We start from the raw sequence: 21,675 nt of genomic DNA, 5'->3' as shown, positions 1-21,675 counted from the left end.
AACATTGCAACATTGCCTGCCTTTGAATAGATCCTGTAAGAGTCTATCTCTGCCAAAGTGGTTTGTTGTTGGGGAATGGTTGTTTTTCTAAGGGTATCTGTGATCATCTGCATCTATTCAAAGATAAGGTGTCACTAGGCTGCTTTATCACAAGTACACCAAAGCCATTTCTCCTATCTGTTCATCCAGTTTCCCTCTTTCTCAACCAAATTAAATGCTTTTTTTCCCTAACATGTTGGTTCCATCTGCTTAGAGGTTTGCAGAGGCTGCCATTCTTTGTTTGAAGCCAAGGTAAATTGTGCTGCTCTGTTTGGGTCTAGAGGATGGCAATTTGTGTGCTGTGGAATTTTTTAGATCACTGGATGTGTTAAGCAGTTCTACAACTTCTAGATAAGGGTCATTTTGCTGCTAGGAGCCTTTAGTGGGCTTTTCTGTGTTTTAATGACAGTGTTCTGTTTTAGCTCCTTCCTGATGGATGTTTTTTACTTGTCAAGTTTGATTTTTCTCAAAATGTTGTCATAAGTGTGTGTTAGTAAATTGGATGTTTATGGATGTTTGAATAACAGGCTCCTGGAGGGAACGAGCCATGGGCCTTCCTGCTATGTGAAATATTTTCTTCATGTAATTCTGCAGACTTCATTAAAGGCACTTACTTGTGCTTCTTTGCTTTCTTGTTCAAGCTATTTGGTAGGTGATACTAGATTTTGGGAGGTGTAACCATGATAAGGACTTCAAGATCACATATATCTCTATATTGTTGCTGGTTTTTGTAAAATGCAGAGCTTGTGATGGAAATTAGGTAGTTGAATAGAAGCAGTAAAAGCTGTCTTTTGAAAGCAAATCCAACTCCAGCTACTTAGATTAAATCTGAATGGTAAAATTCCTTTAGCTGGTGGTAAAATTCCCTGAGTTAAAGATTAACTCTTGCTTGTACTGGAAACGTATCCATGTCCCCTGGACAGCAGTGGGAGATGTTTGTAAAAGCTGTGCAGTGCAAACATAAGTATAGCTGAGACTGGCTGTATCTCAGTCCTGAGAGTCCTGGCAGCCTTTTAGCTGCAGGGAAAGGGATTTCAGCATTTGGAACAAGGAACAGGGAAGTGGCTGGCTAGTAGGGCTTGGCATGAGGAGTCACATGCATTTCAGCATCTCAGCTGACAGCTTAGGTATGGTTTTGTCATGAAGAATGCTGCACTGCTTTTCCTGGTGAGCTGCTCCTGAGACTGAGCAGTTGCCATTCCCTGGCCTAAACTGAAGGATTCACTTTTTCTGTTTTCTTCCCTACTGCTTTAATTTATGTGTTGGTCTCCATGGCTGGTGGAATTTGTGGGCATGTAGACAAATACTAGAGCTGTGGAGGTAAGTTAGTGGTGGTGGAATCTGGTTCTTTCAGATGTTATGGATGATACAGCCTATTTGCTCATGAACAGCAATGTGCTTTGCAAATTTTGTTAGTTTAAGGATTATTTGTGTGTCTGTGTATTTCCCAGAATGGCATATGGCATTGCAAGGCTGGTCACAGCAATGTTCTGCTTCTCTCAATATTAATCTTTTAGGCAAATAGTTTTTTGTTTTAATAGAACATGATTATAGAAATAGAAGTAAGAGTCTATTCATAATTTTTATTAAAGTAGCTATGTGACAGAGTGCCAGCTTTGGCTATCTGCCTGCTGTACCTTCAGTGGGGAACAAAATGGTTTATTTTCTGAGGTGAGTGTTCTGAGGGTTGAGAACAGCATAACAAAGTCAACGAAAACTTTACTTGGTGGTTTTCTGACCCTTATGTATTCCAAGTTAGGAGGATGCTGCAAAAGGCTTGTGTCATGGTTATCTTAATGTCTGTGGTTAAGTGCAGCTGCTCTTTGACTTCCTGCTCTGTTTTAATAATTGGCAACCATGTGAAATCTGCAGCATTACAGAATTAGTTCAATAATTGATGTCTTATAAAAATCCTTTCCTTTTTACAAGCTTCATAATGCAGGGAAGGAAGTTGCTAGGTAGCTTAGACTTGATTTGTGAGGTGTTTCTCAAGGGGCAATTTTCAAATACATTTTTGGTATAGGTGCGGAAATTTAAATATAAATATGATATTATTTAAATATAAATGTACACCAATTATTTGTTCTCTTTTTAGATCATTCCCCAAAAATACAGAGTATAATTTGGTAAAGCCTCTTTTCTCTCTGTTAGGAATTTTCATAGGGGTTTCTTCTTGCATTTTTATATCGATCAGGACTGTAAGGAAAGAAGGTCAGTAATAAAATGTTAAAACTTTCTGGGTTACAAAAGAAATATTTGAGTTAGCAGGAAGCTACTTGTTGCTAAAGTATCTGAGGAGGTGTCTGTAGGTTTTAGTTACTTTGTAAAACTCTTCAATTTAGCCTTGAACCTTTGCTCTAGAGTTTAAGGGTAGGATGCATTCTGCCTTGAAGGCACACTCAGTTTTAAGTTAAGCTTATCCTTGATGGACAGCAAGAGAAGCTGACCAAGTTTCAGAGCCCTGGCATAGATGTTTGTGTCCCAAACACCCAAGCAGCACATGATGCTGTTGAAAATGCCAGTTGTGTCAACTGATTTGGAAGGACTCCAGGGTAGGGGTCAGTGAGGGCAAAGGGAGGTGATGTACAAGACTGTTGGAGATAATACTCCAGAATCTCAAATACTCAGATAAGGTCAGGGTTGATGTAGCAGTACAGCTCTGCAGGACTGAGTAACCAGGGCACACGGGTTGGGAGCAGCAGAGTCTTAAAATGCTGTTGGAAAGATGGTACAAGATAATCTCAAAGCACATTAGTTTTTCATTCCTTTGTGTAAGCCCATTCCAGCTGACTTTTTCTGGATTGGTTAACAGGATCAAATGGCCCCTTGTTACACATCACAGTAGTCATTGTGAGAAACAAAGCATGATCGAAGAACCCATGACTGTTTTCCTCTGAAAACTCATGCCTTGGCTCTGCTTCAATAGTTCATTATTATACAAGTGCCTGAGGGCTTATCTGCCTGCAAGACTCACATGAGTCTTTTCTGAAGGCTAAGGCCATCCTGGAAAAGGCACAAGTCCACATTCCTGTTCTTTTAGCAGTAAGTGTGATGTGTCCAGTAGTTCTTGTACTACCACCCAAAATCACATTATGTTTTAATGTAGACATTAAAACTTCCTTAAATCTCAGTGCTTCCTTCTTGAAGATCCTGTTTTGAGGTAACACTTTCTCATTTCAAGCTGAAGGACTCATGAATTGGACAGTAATGGAAGTAATGTCTTTGTAATAAATGAGCAGTTCATAAGCATGTTATTTGTTACAACATTCAGAGTCACAGGTAACAGTGGTGGTATTTGGGGTTGACCAAAGCACAGTGGCATAATTCCTACCATGGAATGACATTTAGTCATGCTAATGATGGAGCAGTTGAGAATTGCTGACACTTAAAGTTAATTACTCAGCAAACATAAAAAGGAAAGGCAGGGAATATACTCATTGCTGCTGCTTGCATCCGAGACTGCTGCTCCAGGGGAGGTGACAGGTAATACACCAGTACCAATATCCTGTGCTGCTTATGGTGATCCAGTTGCTAAGCAAACATGCAGGGTGTGGATGTTAAAACTTCTTCTCTTCAGGGGTTGCCCAACAGTCTTTATTCATCTTTGAATTTCTGGTTTGTTTGTACGGAAATCTTGGGTCATCTGGTTAGTTGTCTAGAGAATTGATTATATTAGGAAGCAAGTGGTCTGCTAGTGAAAACCAGTTCTGCTTTTTGTTGGAAATGTTGAATAAGGAAGCCATGCAACTGGGGAGGTTTTAAACTGTTGGATGTAAGGCTTTGCATAGAAATATTACCAGCACTCACTGTACATAATGTAGTGTGTGTAATGTTGGAGGCAGATTTTCTGTCTTGTGTACTACTTGCAGTATGGATGAAGTAGGTTGTATAAATTACAAGCCTTCCCTCCTCCACTGGAGTGCAATGAATGTCAGATTGGAGCTGTCATGCTGGTGCTTTACAACTCCAGCAACACAGGATCCTAAGATAAACTCAGCCTTCATTTAGGGAAATTTTTAGGCTTTAACAACATGCCATGAAGTGAAGCAGAGAAAATGGAAATGGATTACAGGAAAAGTCTTCTGCGTTCCTTGCTGTTTTCATACTGTAATATTTATGTCATAGAGGATCTCTCCCAAGCTCTGATTTCAAACTCCCGTGTGGACCAAAAGCAACATTTTATATGGCTTGACAAAGGTCCCTTTTCACTAACTTCAAGTGCCCTGAGGCAGATTAACATGCTGATTAATGTATTTGACAGTAATAAATCAGCTTTAACAAGTACCAAGGCAGAGATTTGTTTGGCAGAGAGTTTGCATAAGATATGGTATCTGGAGTTAAGTTGAACATTTTGTAGAGAATGATATAGTGGAGATGGTTGAAAATTTCCTGCTTTCCTTGGTTTTGTGCTGATGCATCTTTATGCAATGTAGCTGTAACTGTGTGGAGTTAAGTCAAAGTTATCTGGGTGAGTGAGCCTACAAAAATGGAAGGATGTTAATTTAATTGTAGGCATGCATTTTGTCATCCAGTGTGATGTAAGTGTTTACAAGGTGCTGTGTAGGACACATATGCTTTGGGTTTTTTTCCTTCTCTATGTAAATTTATTATCTAATTTTTAGTTTTCTTGGAGAAACAGCCTTCATGTTGATTGCACATCTTTCTCATAGGAATCTTGGACTGTAGCCTTCCTAAGCTTGAATACAAACATCAAGAACCAGGGAGGAATTTGAGGTGAGAGAAATTGGTCTGTGCTTCCTCACAGGTAGCACAGCTGTTTGTGAGAGAGCAGTAACAAATTAGGGTCAGGAGTACTTGGTGTGTTGGGGAAAATCACTGCAGTGTTTAAGATAACTGCTGTGTGTTAGTCCATGTGGAAGTTGTGGATATTTGTTTCATTGCTCTGTTTTGTATTTCTCAAAAATGAGGCTTGCAATAAATTTGAATGTTTCTGTAGCAGGGTGAGGATGTGACAAGTGGAGCATCCTAATTGGAAGGGGAAAACTGTGGCAGTGAATTCTTAGGGCTTATTTTGTTTTTTTCAGTTCTGTGAATTTGGGTTTTGTGGGGTTTTTTTCTATGGGGTGGGGGTTATTTGGTTAGTTTTTTCTTATCCATTTGCACCTACTGTTCTGACTTTTGTCAGTGGGAATCGGTGACATCAGATTGCTGCGTGACAAGTTTAAACACAATCCCTGACAGAAGTTAAAAATCATAGTTAAAAGATTTTATCTAATCTGTATGTAAGAACAAAAATTGGGGCACACTGAGTGTTTTGATTTCTTTACATCGAATTTCATCAAAACTTATAATTCCAGGAGAGCTATAACATAAACCAGTAAAACTACCTCTGGCTCAGGATTCTGCCTTCATTGTGGAGCTGCTGCTTAAGCTTCTGCCCTTGAGGGTCTCTGAGCAGCCTCTTGTGTGCAATCCAAGCAGGCTGTGTGCTACTTGTGTGCCTCCGAGCCCTGCTTGTTCTTGTGCTTCACTTGCTCGGTTTTCTTATCCCTGTGTGTCACCCATGCTCAAAGTGACAAGACCTCCCTGAAGCAGAGAGACCAAGAAGCCTTGGGCTGGTTGTGCTCAGCAGGTTCTGTGTGTTCCTGGTGCTGAGGTGGTGGGGAAGTGTGAGAGCTGTGCCCTGGCTGTGGTCATGGCACGGGTCACTGATGTGTCCCTGGCTGCAGGATGAAATCCTGACCTCTGGGTGCCAAATGTGCCAGGTTTCAGCACCTCCAACTGAGCCTTTGTGCTCTGTCCCTGACCTTTCTAGTTATATCCTTTGAGTCTGAAGCCTGGCCAAGCTGCAGGGCCACCTACCAGTCCCAGCCAAGCTGACCATTCCGGGGAGAAGGCAGAAACCTGGCAGCTGTAGCGTTTTTCTGTCCCCTTGTCCTCTTATGTAAGTCACTGGCCAGAGCCTGTCAGGGTAGTGCCTGCTGGCTTCTTGAATGCCTTTGGGGAGCTACTGGTGTTCTTAGGGTGCTTTGCCTGGTCTCCCTAGGAAATTTTCTGTTTCAACCCTCATCCATTCTTCTACAGACTTTTGTTTTCTGTCTTATAATAATTTTACTTCCTGTTTTGTTTGTATGCATTAGTCCTTTTGCTATTCTTCCTCAGAGAGGACACTTTTAGGGAGTTTTTTGTGAGGATGTCCATCCCCTAAGGAGGAAAATAGCTTCTAAGCATGAATATGCAAGCAACATAAGACAGACATGTACTGGTATTAAAATATTTTTAGAGCTAAAGATGGCTTCATGTGCTTAATACCTGTTGATGTATTTACCCTGTATATTTGTCCATTTTCCCTGTGAATCCTCATCCTGTAGCAAGATTTGTCTATTGCTGTGTCAAAAATGACTTTTTTTGTATTTGAAATTGCCCAGCTTTATCTGTTAACACTGTGTGACCTTACCTTGGTTGGTGGGCAGTGGTTGGTATCTTCACTTTTTCTTACTGTTGTTTGGAGTGGTGCTGTTGTTGCAGACACAGAGATTAGGAAACTTTGTGCTGTGTTGAAATCTTAACTGCAGTTTTGATTGGTCACCTCTGCTTTCACATAGAGCTTTCTTTCCTGTCACAAAGGGAGCCTCTCAAATAATTTAGTAAATTCGTAGAATGTGATGTAAAGTTTACAAACTATTACACATTAGCACATACTAAAAATAGGTATTGGATTTTGTGTTTCATAATTTCAAGGCTTATTTCACTTCTTACTTGTTTACTTAGCCTCAGCTGCTTGCTTATCTGCATACGTCAGGAGTTGCCTGGTTATCTGGGCAGGTCCAAGGTCCCCCAAGGTTTTCCCCCTGCTTTTTCTAATGTATTAAATTCACAGTGCTGGTTATTGACTCTTCTTGGGACTAAGAGCCTGTTGGTGTCTCCTTTTTTGCCAAAATCATGTGTGCCACTCCTGTGCTGTCAATACTGGAAGAACCTTTCAGGCTTTCCATAATGGTGTGCCTGGGGGTACAAGTGGGTAAGGTGATGTTTTTGCTCTGTTCAGATCTGATCCTCTGTATGAAGTTCTCAGCCAGAGAACTCAGCTGAGTACATCTTAGGCATACAGATTAGTGGCTGGCTTCTATGAGTAGCACTCAGTCTCTGCTGAGAAGCTTGGCCTGTGTCTCTTGTGCCCATCAGGTGAGTCTGAAGAGCTGTGTTGCATCTTGGTCACACCCATGGACACAGTAGTTAGTCTTCACATCAAAATGGCACCAGATAGCTAATTTTTCTTACAAGAGAGAACAAACTTATCCTAGAAAGAGATCCTTTGTTTGCTAACTCCATTCACAGTAGGTGTTGGTCAGCCTAAGGTATTTTTTGCTTCTTTCCAGAACAGTTTATTTGTGTAGTTCTACATCTATTAACACCTTTTACAGATGCAGTTGGGCTAGGGCAAGAGCACTTTCAGTATTTGAAAACTAGGACAAATAACTATTCAGTAGTTTGCTGACCCAGTTCTTGCTTTCTGCTCGTGTTCCTCCTGTCTGGGCCCTTGTCCAGGAAATAAACTGAAATTCTTACCCTTCCTACTCTTAAGATTGTGGAGGCTTATCGACTCAGCCATGTTTCCTTCCTGTTCTTAAGATTTCTTGAAGAAATGGAGTGTTTCCTATGCTATCTAGAGATTCTTTCTGCAGACAGAGAGCACAGACAGTGGATGCCAGGCTCGCTGTTTTGTGTTTAGGTGCTGCTGTAGGAAGGTGTACACATGTATGGAAGGCCCTTAGGTAGAAAACAGCACTGGCAGGTCACCCCAGCACAGAGTTCCCTCTCTGGGCAGAGAATGTTACCAGTTCAGGTGGCCCATTTGATTGTTTCTCCTGGGGCTGTTGCAGACCTTGTTATTCTATTGTAATTTTCCTGTGAAGACAACAATGGATGGAGTCTTGCATTCCTTCTCCTTTGCTGTTATGTTCTTGTTTATGGTCAAAGAGGAAGTACCCCTTGTGCATGTGTCTGCTTATAAAAGTAGCATGCATGCAAGCAAGGCCAAGAATTTATTGCTGGTACAATGGAAGTCTTAACAGTGTGACTCAGTTTTTCTTTATGACCATCTGACTAATGATTCTAAGAAGAATGTTGCAGTTACATACAAGGAAATATTGCCAACACAGCTAAAATTGTAACACATGGGCTTTTTGTTTTCTGTCCCTTCTCTGGGATTTATTTTCACCCTTCCATTGCTGCTCTGGGTCTTTGGGGCAGCAGCTTTGGACTGCTGGATAGGGTAACAAAGGTTATCAGCCCTAGGAGTTGTGTTGGGAGGAATATGATGATGATGTTGCCTGTTTCTTTTTCCTCTCTGTAGGATCCACTTGAGTTTCCTTGATATCTTTTCTAATATGGTTTTATTCCTTTTTTTTTTCTTCTTCATTGGTCTAAAACTTCAGATCATCTCTGAATTTATTATGTATGGTGCCCTTTACGTATGTTAGTTACAATTTCTTTGTTACCCCTAAAGTCAGGTTTGCCCAGCAACATTTCTGCATTTTTGACTGTGCATTAATGAGTTCTTTAGCTGTGGGGTCTCCTGGTGGCAAGGCTGTCCTGTCTCATATCCTCTGCCTGTACTCCTGCTCCTCCAGGCTCCTGTCTTTTCTATCTGACCTTGCCATGTGGGCACCTGTGTAGGTGTGAAGGTAACCACAGTACTTAACTATGAAATACATCTGGCATTGTTTACTGGAAATGTTTCACACAGTGCTGTTTTCTTTTGTGAATTTCATAATTAGGGTAAATGGTGTGTTCTATCCATGTTTTCAGCAACTGGATTTCCAACTTTCTCTGTTTATGTAAAATTAGCCTTTATTCCTATTTTGTAATAAGAGATTTTTGTAAGTGTAAACTTTGTGTCTGTTTCCCTTGAAGTTTTTGCTAAATCTGCTGTTGCTGGAGTTTTATGTTGTAATTTATCTTCTATAAATAGTTTGATAAAAAAAAAAATCTTTATTTTCCTGTAGTGGTGCTGATTGTCACCACTGTTCTTGTGAAGCTGTGTAGCTCTGTTACAAAGGGTGGATGGCAGATGCATGCTTCAAAGTAGGGACACTATATATTTTTTTGCACTGAAAGTATTAGAAGGTAGGTGCTCCTCATTGCCCAGGCTTTTTTTTTTAGTTGAAAGAGATGTGTGGATCACACACATACACCCTCCTATCCCAAAATGGTTGTCTGAATGCATCAATAAATGGTGTTAAGTCATGAAAAACATGTAGCATGTATCTGCACAAAATGCTTCCTGATTACTTGTAGGTTAACATGAAACATATTTGTGATCTTAAACTGATACAAACTTAGAATTAACATTGGGATGGCTGTAATGGTTAGACCACAGACAGTAGCAAAAACCTCTGTGGAGACCACAGTGGTACTAGCAGAAAGTATTTTGGTCAGACAAACCACAGCAAGATGACATTTTGTGTGAGTGTCTTGGTCTAGGATCTGCAGATGTGTTTTGAGTTCAAGCTACAGCCCTACTTCATTTTAGCAGTATTCTCATAAGTAGACTTTGGATGTTTTGAAATCTCTCCTTAGTCATAGGACAGTAGAAAGTAAAAGATTAACTTAACCTTTCTACTTCTAAATTGCATCAGTGGTGTCTTACAGTATCAGTGTGATTGGTCTTGTTTCAGAATTCAAGATGGTTTTGAACTCTGTTACCAGGAAAGAAATTTGTATCTGAAGAAGTGGTACTAAATGTAGAGGAAACTAAATGTTCACATTTAGCTTTTCCTAATTCCCAACAATATTTGTCTTTTAAAATAAATTTATTCTCTGGCTATTGCATTAAGGAAGTAATTAGTAAGTAGCTTTACCTGGTCTTATGTGGAACTTCAGTCACATGATTAAATCTGCTTCTAATTGGCATAAATTAGATGCAGCCTAGTTATGGTGGGTCTGCTTATTTAAGAAGGAATCTTAAAGATGATTCACCAGTTTTTTGATCCTAGACTGTTACAATTCTGTGGATGTCAGTGTTATTTCTACAGTGTTCTTGTAGCGTTTTTGCTCCAGAAAAGAAGCAACTTTTTAGTTGTCTGACTCCTGGCAAAATAACATTATAGCTTTTGAGGAGAGGGGTATATATATACTGCTTTCAGCTGAAGAAATGCCATTTCTGAAGGCAAGTGAAGCAGTAACTTTGCTTTGTTTTTTTGGTTTTTTTTTTTGTTTTTTTTTTAATTATATGGGAATACAAGCATTTGGTAAACCAAACCTGTTGGCCACAAAACACTGATGAGCAAGCTCAAAACCTCATGAGTAAAGCTTATCAAGATTATCAATAAAACTAGAGAGCAGGTACTTCTAAAACCTGGGAAGAGTGTCAGCCTTTTACATCCCTGCCTCTATTAAAATTAGTGATCTTGGTAAGGTTTGCTGTGCCAGGTGTGGTCAATAGGTGATAAAGGCCATGGTGTGTGCCTATCTAACAATTAAAGGTCAGATAACTGCCAGTTTTCCATAGGTTGGAAAATACTGCCTGTAATATATACAGGTAAACATTTTGGAGTGGGATGCTGCCCTTTGCCACCTTGTCTGTGCTGTTTCCCCAGCAGAGCTTTGAGCCAGTGCAGTTTGTGTTTGACAGAATTTGCGTCTTTGGTGGCAAATGATGATCTCATTCCCCTCCCCTGGTTAATGTTTTTCCACAGTCACCTGGAAAGGCTTGTGACAAACATCAGGGTGCCTCTGGGGCTATTTATTGCCCAAACAGGGGAAAGTGGAGCTGCCCCCTCTGGGCACCAGCCAGACTTTAAATCTGCCCAATGATGGCATGTAAATGAAGACATGTCCATGCAGGCCAGTAAGAAGCACTGGAGGCAGCTCTCCTAATGATTTGCTGTTGGAAGTTTGCTGCCTGAAACATGCATATTCTTCTTTGGTTTTAAAAGCAGGGCTGCAGTGTTTGTTTTTGTACAGTTGCTCCAGGCCTTGGAGCATTTTCTTGATTCAGTTTTTAGAGATTGAAACTCAGCCTCCCTAGGAGGAAGGGTAGGGGTTTGCCTGTGCCTCTGGATTGCTGCTGTCTTGGTGCCCTTTACATTCCCAGGCAAAGATTCTCTCTGTAGAGGGGTAAAAGAAATGTAACCTCAGTTTTGTGCTCTAGCTCTGGATTTTAGTGCCTGCTCCAAATACTTTGGTTTCTTCATCTTCACTCAACAGTTTTGTGAATTCAGTGTCCTTGAAGCAGTAGCTAAAGGTATGTACTGTGAATTTTCACTTAAGAGGAGAGTGACATTTAATTTCAGTCTTTCACTTTTAGACAGTCTGTGATCCCAAGTGTTACTAACATAGAAGAACTGCATCTTTTTCTTGTTTGGCAACCATGAAGCAAGTTGGTGTGAGTAGCATGCCATAGAAATAAAATCATGAGAGAGCAGAAGATGGGATGTTTCTCACTTGGAGAAACAGATCCATTTAACAAAAAATGGACCAAAAGCAAGTTTTCCGGGTGTAGACTGTGGATATTTGTGGAATGTAATGTGAAAAGAACTTGGCCTTCCGTTCTCAGTTTTGTACTGCTTTTATAACAATTCACTTGGTTTTGGTTTATTGAAGAGTAGAACTGATTTACAGCAGTCATCCAGTCTGTGAGGACCAGACATTGAGCACTGGGGGTGGGCCAACCTCTGACATAACTCTTAGCCCAGTTAAAAAACTGGGTTCCAATTTGCAGGACAAATTGGACAAATGTTGTAACAATGTAGTGGGATCCTCTGGAATGGAAGCATTTTGATAATGCAGGCAGGCTGCTGGCTTGTTCCCTTTCTTTGGATCCAAATGCATCAGAATGTGCTTGATTGTTTGCCTCTGCAGCCTGCTGTGAAATAGCTGGGGCTGAAGCGTCCAGTGACAGTTTACAAGTTACAAAGACAGCTTTTTGGCCACTGACCCTCTGCGGGAGTCTAATCTTTGTTTTGTAGATGCCTCTTTATCTAGGGAAATTACACGAAGAAAAGAGGTGTTGGATTACTTCCTCATTGTTCCTCATTGTTAAAGATGACCTCCAAAGAATTTTTACAGGCTGATTCCTACTTTTCCTTTAGGGTACATTGAAAAAACAAAGTCTTCTGTGAGAATTTCCTTTTCCTCCCGTTCATACATAGCCTTGTTTGCTTTGTTTTTGACTGTAGCTTTAGAGAAGATTTGGAATGTTAACTGTGAATGTTTAACTCCTGAATTGAAAAAGCTTAATCGTTGAAAGACTGATAAATAAATAAAAGTTTTAAAAATATTTAAGTCCTTTATTTCAAGGTGACCTTGCAATACTATTTGTGAGCTACTACTTGTGACAGAACCTCCCTACCAGAAGATAATAGTAGAAATACAGTGTGCCAAGAAAACTGCATTTCAATTAGTATACCTTATTTCACTCAAGGTAGCCAAAATCAGCTGTTTCATAGGCACAAAATTCCCCATCACCCTGTACAGGCTTGTTTTTTTTTCCCAGTCTGTCCATGGGTTATAGTGGAAGTGCTCTACCATTTGTGCCTGTGCTGGCAGTTCTGGGGATGGAATTGTGCCTGTTCTGTTACTGAGAGCTTGCCTAGACATCTTGGGGTTTGGTCTTATTGTTAAGTCAGCTTTGCCCCTGGCATGGTTGTGGCTGTCATGGCACATGGACACAGGCAAGGCAGTTTGTAGATTGATACAGAATCTCTTACAAGATTTTTTCAGGCACTCGAGCCCTTCATTAAACATGAAGCATTAATGAATGTCCTGAGAAATGTGTAGCCTGAAATTTTCATGATGATCTTTTGTTCTTTTGATAACTTAAGGTCTGTTAGGGGGAGGGAGCCAATCTTAGGAGGAATCATCCACTGTGTGTACATTGTTTATGCTGCTTTAATGGATGCTTTGGGGAGGATCAGCAAGGAAAGAGCATACAGTGGGTGCCATTGCCTACCTGAACTGGAAAGTTTCTGCCAGTAAAGCAACTGAGAGGGGATTGTGGGAGGAAGCAATTTTCATTCTGCTTCCAAATAACAGCTACATACAGAACTAAATGCCTTTTGAGGATCGTTCTCATGCTGCTTACAGGAGTGAACATAGTGACAAGAGTGGAGTGCTGGAGAGATTGCTTTGTTTAGGGGCAGTGGGAGGTAGTCTGACCATCCAGGACTCTTTTATCCTCTAAAGAGAGTGGCAGATCTTTGAAATTTAATTACAAACACTACCATTAATGTGTTTTCTTTGTTTTACTGCCATGTACCATCACTTATCTTAGGCAGTAAATCAGTCCTTGTGCCAGCTGAGTTCTGGGAGGTTAGAAGGGCTGCAGTGCTTATCCTAGGGAGTGTCATACAGAGAACAACAGCATTGTCCTGTGGTGATTAAGTCTGTGTAACTAGTCTTTCCTTATAATCTTTAGGGGTGAAGCAGTGTCCTAAATATGCTGTAGTTTTGGATATTGGCTCCTGTGACATTGCACAACTGCAGTGAATGCTGAAATAATCCTGCCTTCTAGTTGTATTTGGAAAGATGGCAGGGCTGAGCCTCAAACTGGTGCTGGCTGTGCTCCTGTGGGGTTGGCTGCTCTAGGGCTGTGTGGCAAGGCAGCAGCACTGAGTTGACTAAAGCCTCATTTTGTGTTATAGGCTGTGTTTAGAACCCTGCTTGCATTAACTGCTAAGGCCTTTCTAAAAGCTGATGGAGCATTTAGAAGTTTTCTGTATTAAAAAACCCAACAGACCAAACTCTGTAGATGTTTTTCTCAGCTTATTTTAAGCACAGCAGGAACTCACTGATTCATCTACATGCTGATATTATGTATGCAATCATTAAGTAGATTTTAAGTCATAATGACAACTTCCTCTTTAAATGGAAGCTAATTTTAATGAAACCTTTAATTTGCATGCTACAAAAAAATGTTGAAGGGCTTCATTTATGAGATTTATAATCTTAGTGAGACACAAAACAATATTTTCCAAGACCTCAAGTGTTCTATAGCTTTCCATTTTCTGGTTTTTGTTTTCGTGAACTGTGCAGTCTTCGACAGAATGGGGCAGTAAGTATCCTCACAATGGTTCAACCATCATCTTCTGGTTAGATTCTACTGACCATATTTAGATTTCCTAATTTCTTAGGAAAAGGTCATCCTTCACTGAACTGTGAGTGACAGAAACTTTATGATAGAACTTAAAGACCACCTATGCCTTTCCTATTCATAGTCTTCACTGCTTTCTTTCACGTGTGAACAAATATTTCAGGCTATTTGCACTTCAGTATTGGCGCCTTCCAGTTGCACTCAGTCATTAGTACATTTTAAAAAATAAGTCAAACCCAGTAGTGATGCTTTTGGATTAGTTTTTATCTTGCTTACCTTTGCATGCTCATTTTGGGCAAGCATATTTAGCACTATGAGGATCATGCATGAATGACATGGAAGCATCTTAGTTCACTGAACAATCCCACTGTAATTTCAAGAAACAACTTCTATTTCTGCTGAGCTCTGAAGATCAGCTCTGCTGTTGAATGCAAATCTGACTCGCTGGAGGTGAAATACATCTTTTATTTTTAACCTTAGTGAGTGCTTGGCAGCAACTGCTGGTGAAGTAAATCCTCAAGGCCTGATGTAAAAGTCTCTTGGCATTCCTGTATCTTTTTGTGTTAGAAGAGCCTTTTGCAAGCATCTTGGCAAATGTGGTTCAGCCTGTTGAGTGGTTGTGCTGTGTCCCAGAGCATTGCTCCCACAATGTCACAGAGGTGATGTAAGGACAGGTATTAGCCAATATTGGTGGCAATGCAGCACAGTGGCAATGCTATTGCCTAAATCTGCTGAAAGAAGAACCAGTAAAACTTGCTGGTTAAACGTCTCATGAAATTGCCCAATCTGAGGAGCTAACTAGGCCTGTATCTACTGATACCTGTTTGAAATGTGTGGAATAGCAGCCAGGGGGTGTTCCTGTGTGTAACTGTTGTTAGTAAAGCAGCTGCTCTGCTTGCATTTTTCTGGTTTTAGCTACAGCTTCAAATTGGTTCAGGGTACTTGTTGTGGTCTAACCCTAGCAGGCAACTGAGCCCCACACAGCTGCTTGCTCACTCTGCCCCAATGGGATGGGAAAGAGAGTCATAGAAGAGAGAACCTGTGGGTTCAGATAAAGACAGTTCAATAAGTGAAGCAAAAGTTGTGGATACAGGCAAAGCAAACCAAGGAATTAATTCACCACTTCCTATGGGCAGTCAGGGGTTCAGCTATCCCATCCAAAACCAGCATAACACTGTACTGAAATTGTCTTTTAGAGATTGCTTTTAAAATTAAGATGTCCATTAGCTTCATTTCAAACTAGTTGTTGTTGCTTACTTTTTTCTTTCTTACATCAGTTTTGCCAAATGGCAGTGTGATTATTCATGTTTCTTGCATAAGAATAGAATTGTGATTGGGCTGCTTGAAGTATGACAAAACTAGACAAGATTTCAGTTCTGTGGCTTTCTGAATGTTTGTTCCTGCTCTTAGAATCTACTTGCTCAACTTCTTCAATGAGCTTCCTGTGTAACGTTGCTAAACTTCCCCTTAATTCTCCTGTGGCTCTTATGTTTACCAAGTAAACAGCTGTGGCTGTGTTAGATGTTACTTCTCAGATGGAGGTTGCTGTAGTGGAGGTAGCAGGAAGGTGGGGATGCCACCTGCTCTACTGTCACACTGTCACCTTACCATCCTGGGTGGTTAAAGCAGTGTGCCATACTGAATTTGGACAACTTGAGGTATCATTTATTTCTGCAAAGTCTTTTACTGGCTCATTAGCAGCTCTCTCCTCTGAGGATTGCCAGGCAGCTGAGGGCATATAATATTACAAACTGCTGCAGCAAAATTAACTATAGCCCATTTGTCAGAGCTGAGAATTATCTTGCAGTGATCATATGTAAATGAAATGAGTTCCTGTAAGGACAGAATACATTATTTATTGGCTTTTTGGAGGTGACATTTTATTACAAAACTGCCAATATCAATTCCCTGTCTTGTATTTTTAATTTTCCCTCCTACATTATGAAAAAATTCAGCATCTTTTATTGGGCACTAAAATTCCAATTTAATTATGCATCCTGGCAAGTTAAGACTTGTTAGATGGCTTGTCTTCATGCTGTGTGTTAGTCACATCAGGGCACTTAGGTGCTGCAGTAATAACAATGACACCAGGTGATTAGTGCAAAAACGAATAGATTGTCATTCAGAGTGATTCTGAAGCCTCAGCTGTGGCTTCATTCTCATCATACACTCTGATGCTTTCTGGCACTCAGATTGCAAAGTTCTCTGGAGGTTGTGCCTCCCAAGGCTGCCAGAGTCAAACAGGTCTCTCTGAACTGGCTGCTGATGTGACACCACACAGGGATGTACAAAACAAATGGGTAACCAGTAATACTCTTGATGAGGGCTCAGATGAACAGTTGTCACCAATTTTCTGTACATTTGATCAAATCTTGAGCATTTTCAGTTAAATTTACCCTGAATCTTCTTTGTGGTGTTGTAAGTCTAAGATGCAGTCACTTTTCTGAGTAGAAATCACGGGTTACTGCTTTCTGTGGGATTTACCTGTTTCTGATTGCTCTGATGGAATGAACAGTGTTTAAATCTGTCTGCTCTAATTTCTTGCACAAGTAAAGGTACAAACCCATTCCTGGCAGTGATTGTGACCATGTTAATTTAAGCAAGGGAAGCATAATCATTCTGTGTACTACTGCCCTCCTTGCAGTCTGTCTAAAATCAGTTGCTACTTGAGCTCTGCTTGAGCTTTGCTTGATTGCTATTACCAGTACTTAATGTCCTAGATTTGGTGAAACCTTGTCTGGATGAATGAGCTTGGGTATGAGCTTCATACCTGCAAAAGTACAATAATTATAGAGTACCTGTGATAAGTAGTTCATTTCTAAATAATATTAACAGCCTGCTGCTTGCAGTTTTGTAGAAATGATTTATAAAAATTGGCTGTGGTTTTGTAGATTTACTGTTGTATGAAGCTCACTTTCTGTCACCTTTCAAAGTTGGGTTTAACTTGTATTAGAATATAAAACTGTTAGTGGTCTCAAGATGAGAATTCATTATCCAGCAGTGTAGAAATCTGTGTAATTGATCCTGTGGGATTTGGGGCACGTATAAAAGCAGTTGTCATAGCTGCTTGGTAGCTTGTAAGCAAGCTCTCCTTGCACTCTTTTTTTCAACTTCAGTTGAGTTACACAAACTGTTTGTCTTTCAGAGCCAAGACATAATCAGCCAAACTGAACCAAGAGGAAAGAGAATATTTGAGAAGGCTTCCAGCATCTCATGAACGAACTAACGGAACCCGATAATGCTGGTTCTCCAGAGCCAGGTCTGCGGCTCAGAAAAGGACACATGTCTGACACTGCAGCAACACAGGCAGCCTTTGAAGAGGACAGCTCTCAAGAGAGCCTTCTTCTAGAGGAGCCACCACTGTCTTCTGACCAGGAAAATGTAAGTCTCATGATTGTTTGCCTGTTAGGTTTGCTAGGAAAAGTGAGTTCTGGCATAAGTGCTTCAGTGTTTTAAATACCTTGTGGTGTGAACCAAGAGCCTACAACCTTTTAATGCCTGCTAAATAACTGTAATAATACCAGGAAGATGCCAGAAATATTCAGTTGAATGTATGGGAACTTGGGTGACAAGGCTGGGCATAACTAGTTTTACCAGCTTTTATGGTTTTATTTTATCCTCGAAGAGATGGGACTTGTACTGCATTGTGTTCTGCTGAGATGCTGCTCATACAAAAAGATTTCTGTTCTGTAATTTTCAATTAATTATAAGTGAAAAGAGAAGTATTGACTCTTGCTGCATGTAATCAGAACCTTGGCTAATTGGTATATTTTTGATGATTAGGATAGAAAAATCTGTTTGCAAGCATTCTTGCTGGAATTAGACTGAACAGTGCATGACATCCTGTCTTGGACAGTAGCCAGTAACAGACTCACAAGGAAGAGCAAAAAGATGGGGAAGCACCTTGTGTTACTTGCCTAGGACAGACTCCCAGTCTTTAGCAGTTGGTGGCTCCCAAATTTTCTGAGCCAGTGGCAATGTCAGTAAGTTTTTGGTGCATGAGCCTTTGTAAGTTTTAGCAGCCACAACATGCAGAAAAGCATCCTCAGCTTAATTAGGTGTTCTACAAAGACAATGTCCAAGCACTGGACTAAAGTACCTTCTGGTTACAGAGTTCCAGAGCTGTAATTAATGCTTCTCCCAGGATATATTCAGATGGATATCAGCATGGTTAAGTGGAAGAGGCATTCATCTTAGGCTCACTATCCAATTTATCATGGATTAATGAGTTTACTGTGTCAGCTCAGTCACAGCAACTGTGTGGTTTTAGCCAGCAGCCAAAACATTATGGTGCTACTTAATGTATGTTGGGCTGAGCCTGTAATTGCATTTGCCACAAGTTCTGGGTATGTGCATGGTCCACTGTCATGGATCAGCTGACATGAGAACTGGTATTTGCCTGCTCAGCTTGATGAGTTGGAGCTCATACAGAATTTAGTTCCGAGCATTCTTGTGATGAGAAGTCAGGATTGGCATTCGTGTCCAGTCAGCCAAGCCAATGCACTCACAGTTGTACTGCTATAACTTCTCTAGGACATTCTCAGCATCATAAGAGAAACACCCAGAGTCTTTTTCCATTTTGTAGAAGGTTGTGAAGCTTGTGTTTAAGGTGCAAGGTCTTAGCCAAGAGTGGTTAGAAAAAGAAAAGTTGGGTTGTGCTAGCAGATAGTTTGAATTTCCATGTTTATCTGTTGTTGTGTTTGGGATCATTTGCTTTGAAGGCTGTTTTCTCTTGTCTCTGACTTTCCTGGTTAAATAATGAGAGTTAACTGTAACCTGTGGATGGAATACCCAAGGTAAAAGTCCATAATTGCTTATGAGCTTTAATTCTTTCTGTACATTTACTTAGCTAAACAGGAACTGTCTGGAAGAATCAGTGTTTAATTCTAGCACTTTGGCAATGAAATGGTTGAAATACTTTCATTCTCTCTTTCAGGCATTTGTAGCACATGTTGTCTTTTCATTTTTTTGCTTTCATCCATACAACAAAAGTTTGTATTTTTTTCGTTTTGGCTCACTACAAATGTTTGGCTTTCTCGTGTTTGATTTCTTTTCTCTTTCCTGGTCTTCTAAAGTGCTGTTACGGAAACTTGGTTTTGCCATTTGGGCCTTGCTGTTCTGTCTTAATCTGCATTGCTTTCTCTGGCATATATGGCCTCCCACTTTTTAAAATTATTTTTTCATCCTTTTGTTCCAGTCCTCTGTGATTTATTTGATTTGTTAGTATGATGTCTTTAAATTGATTTTTGTCTTAAAAGGCTGAATAATTGATGCTTCTAATGGATCATCCCAAAACACTTTGCTGTCAAAAGTACCAATATTGGCTTGCCAAATGGCCTTTATTATGTGATATTCTGCAGTGTTCCAAATAATCTGGAAAAAACATCATGCAATACATCTTCCTCTGCCTCGTGTAAGCCTCAGCACAGCTGTTGCTCAAATGTCAGCTCAGATTCACTCTTCTGCTTTGCTGTGCAGCTGCCTCAGCAGACAGACCTATTAGTTCATTAGCGTGACTTACAAGTTCAAAAGCCTGATTTTCTTCTGGCCTGGAAGAGGTTCATGTTTAGATAACAGTAATGTTAGGATATTGTTCTGGGCTAGTTGGCAATAGAGCTCAGGCACTCAGGCTAAACATAGCCTTATAAAAGGTCTCAAGTAATGCCCACTCCATCAAGTGTTCTAGTGCTAAATGCAGCCATGATGAGTTGATGGTAAAAATTCTGTGTAGTGTCTTGATGGTAGAACCACCATCATCATTTAATATGCTTTTAAATGCTTCTACTTAGGAAAAGCTTTTATCATAATAAATATGTATTCTGAAATGTACTGGGCCTAGGACTTGAGGCATTAGTGTAAAAATATGTGTATTTTTATCCTATGATAATAATGGCATTGTTTATTTTCCCAGTGCCTCCTATTAGCCTGCTTATATCATTGCTGATCTTTACTTATATAAAATCTTCTCCAAACTCTTCTATACAAGATTCCTTTCCCTACTTGTATATCCACTTCCTGCTCCACTTGTAGAAGTAAGCAGTCTGAGCTCTTAAATGGTAGTAGTTGTTGAATTTTTGGTGAATTATTTTAACAGCCTTTTCTAAGAAGGAAGACATGTCATTATGTTGTTCAGAATTAATTTCCATCTTCCTCACAGCTTGCATTGTATACTATGTACTTCTGATTTTGATGGGCCAAAATATTGGTCCTTATACATGATAAAGCTTTTTAGCTTTTTTTCTTTTTTTCTTTTTTTTTTTTTTTTTTTGGAGGCTTTTGACCCTGGTGCCAGTAACCTACCTGTGAGGTTGCATAGCTGTGAACTAAAAATTAAAAGTTCCTGCTTTCTGTAAATTCATTCAGTACATACAAGTGGCAGAGAATTACTAGCCATACTGAGCATGCTTATTCAAAATAATAATAATGATGATGATGATAATAATAATAATAATAATAATAATAATAATAATAATGATAATGCCACCACAGCTGCATCCTTCTACCAGTGCTGTTAATCTGCCATTTTCATAAATTCCTATGAGAAGATAGAAATCATGTAGCATCAATATCCTTTTCATACTCGAACCTCTCAGTCTGTATTTTATTCCATAACTCTGTTCTCTCCTGGAGTGCAAATATGTCCATAGATTATTCCCTCTTCCCTGTATCATTTTTTAAGGACTAGATACACATCTTGCTGTCTTTAAATGTGAAATTAGTGTAGTGGCAGGTGAGTGGGGAGCCTTCTGTGTGACTTGGAGACAAATAGTAAGCATTTGTCTGCATGATAAGCACTTGATGATAAGAAGGGGATCAAGCAAGCTGCGTAATTCTTCTCATTCCTTCGGCAGTTTAAACCTCTTTTCCTTTTTCTGGTTTACACTAAGTGCTGATAAGGCATTTTTCAGCAGGTGCTTCCCTTCTGTAGTATCCTGGATTGCCTTGTTTTGGGACAGCCTCCTTTCTCCTGTCCTAGCATTTCTGTGTCTTAACTGCCTTTGTAATTCCAGCAGTGTTAGTTCCTGAAGAAATCTCTCCTACTGAGACTTTGTTAAGCTGACACAATCAAATGCATGTGACTTCTTACCATGTGATGAATGGGCTCTTTATGCAGCCCCAAACCCTGTGCTTGACTCTTTCCTTTTGTACTTTAACCTGTCAGTGACAGGAGGTAAATAAAAGAACCATTTTCTTTGTTCCAGTCATGGCCTTTCCCCATGTTTGGATGATGATTCCTTTCATCTTCCATGCAGTTGGACCAAAATGTGCCCATGAGGTGGAGACCTGTTGCTTTGAAGTGTTTGATAACCTGCAGTAAGGTTCTGGGAGGAGGTTTATGTAGCCAAGACATCTGAATGGGCAGGAGAAATTTGGGTAAATACTCCTCTGGATTGCTTTTCAGGGAGCATGGGCTTTGACAGGAGAGCTTAGCTGACCTCTGACAGATTTCGTGAAATCTCCATGTACCTACAGGAGTCTTTCTAGAGCATAAATATCAAAGTGCCTTAAAGGAGGAAGGCAGGAGGATGTAACAGAATTTCAGGTGCAAAAGATAATTTTTAGAGTAATTGAAGGTGAGC

General features: G+C 40.1%; 1 protein-coding gene across 10 annotated transcripts in view; it reads left to right on the top strand.

The window, feature by feature from the left end:
- The window catches only part of ADIPOR2 (adiponectin receptor 2), a 43,956-nt gene that overhangs the window by 4,473 nt on the left and 17,808 nt on the right, over nucleotides 1-21,675 (top strand). For 2 of the 10 annotated variants that reach the window (XM_056506975.1, XM_056507032.1), the window contains exon 2: nucleotides 17,241-17,476. In XM_056506975.1, coding sequence (XP_056362950.1) covers nucleotides 17,309-17,476 — 168 coding nt within the window. In that variant the 5' untranslated portion in view covers nucleotides 17,241-17,308. Of the gene's footprint in view, nucleotides 1-964; nucleotides 1,360-2,190; nucleotides 2,251-4,709; nucleotides 4,774-6,846; nucleotides 7,022-10,776; nucleotides 11,249-17,240; nucleotides 17,477-21,675 lie in introns of those variants that run through there. The other 8 variants (XM_056507017.1, XM_056507008.1, XM_056507000.1 and 5 more) reach the window with 8 other exon arrangements.

This window comes from Oenanthe melanoleuca, chromosome 1A (genome assembly GCF_029582105.1).
Source record: "Oenanthe melanoleuca isolate GR-GAL-2019-014 chromosome 1A, OMel1.0, whole genome shotgun sequence".
NCBI lineage: Eukaryota > Metazoa > Chordata > Aves > Passeriformes > Muscicapidae > Oenanthe > Oenanthe melanoleuca.
This window is presented reverse-complemented; position numbering and strand designations above follow the sequence as displayed.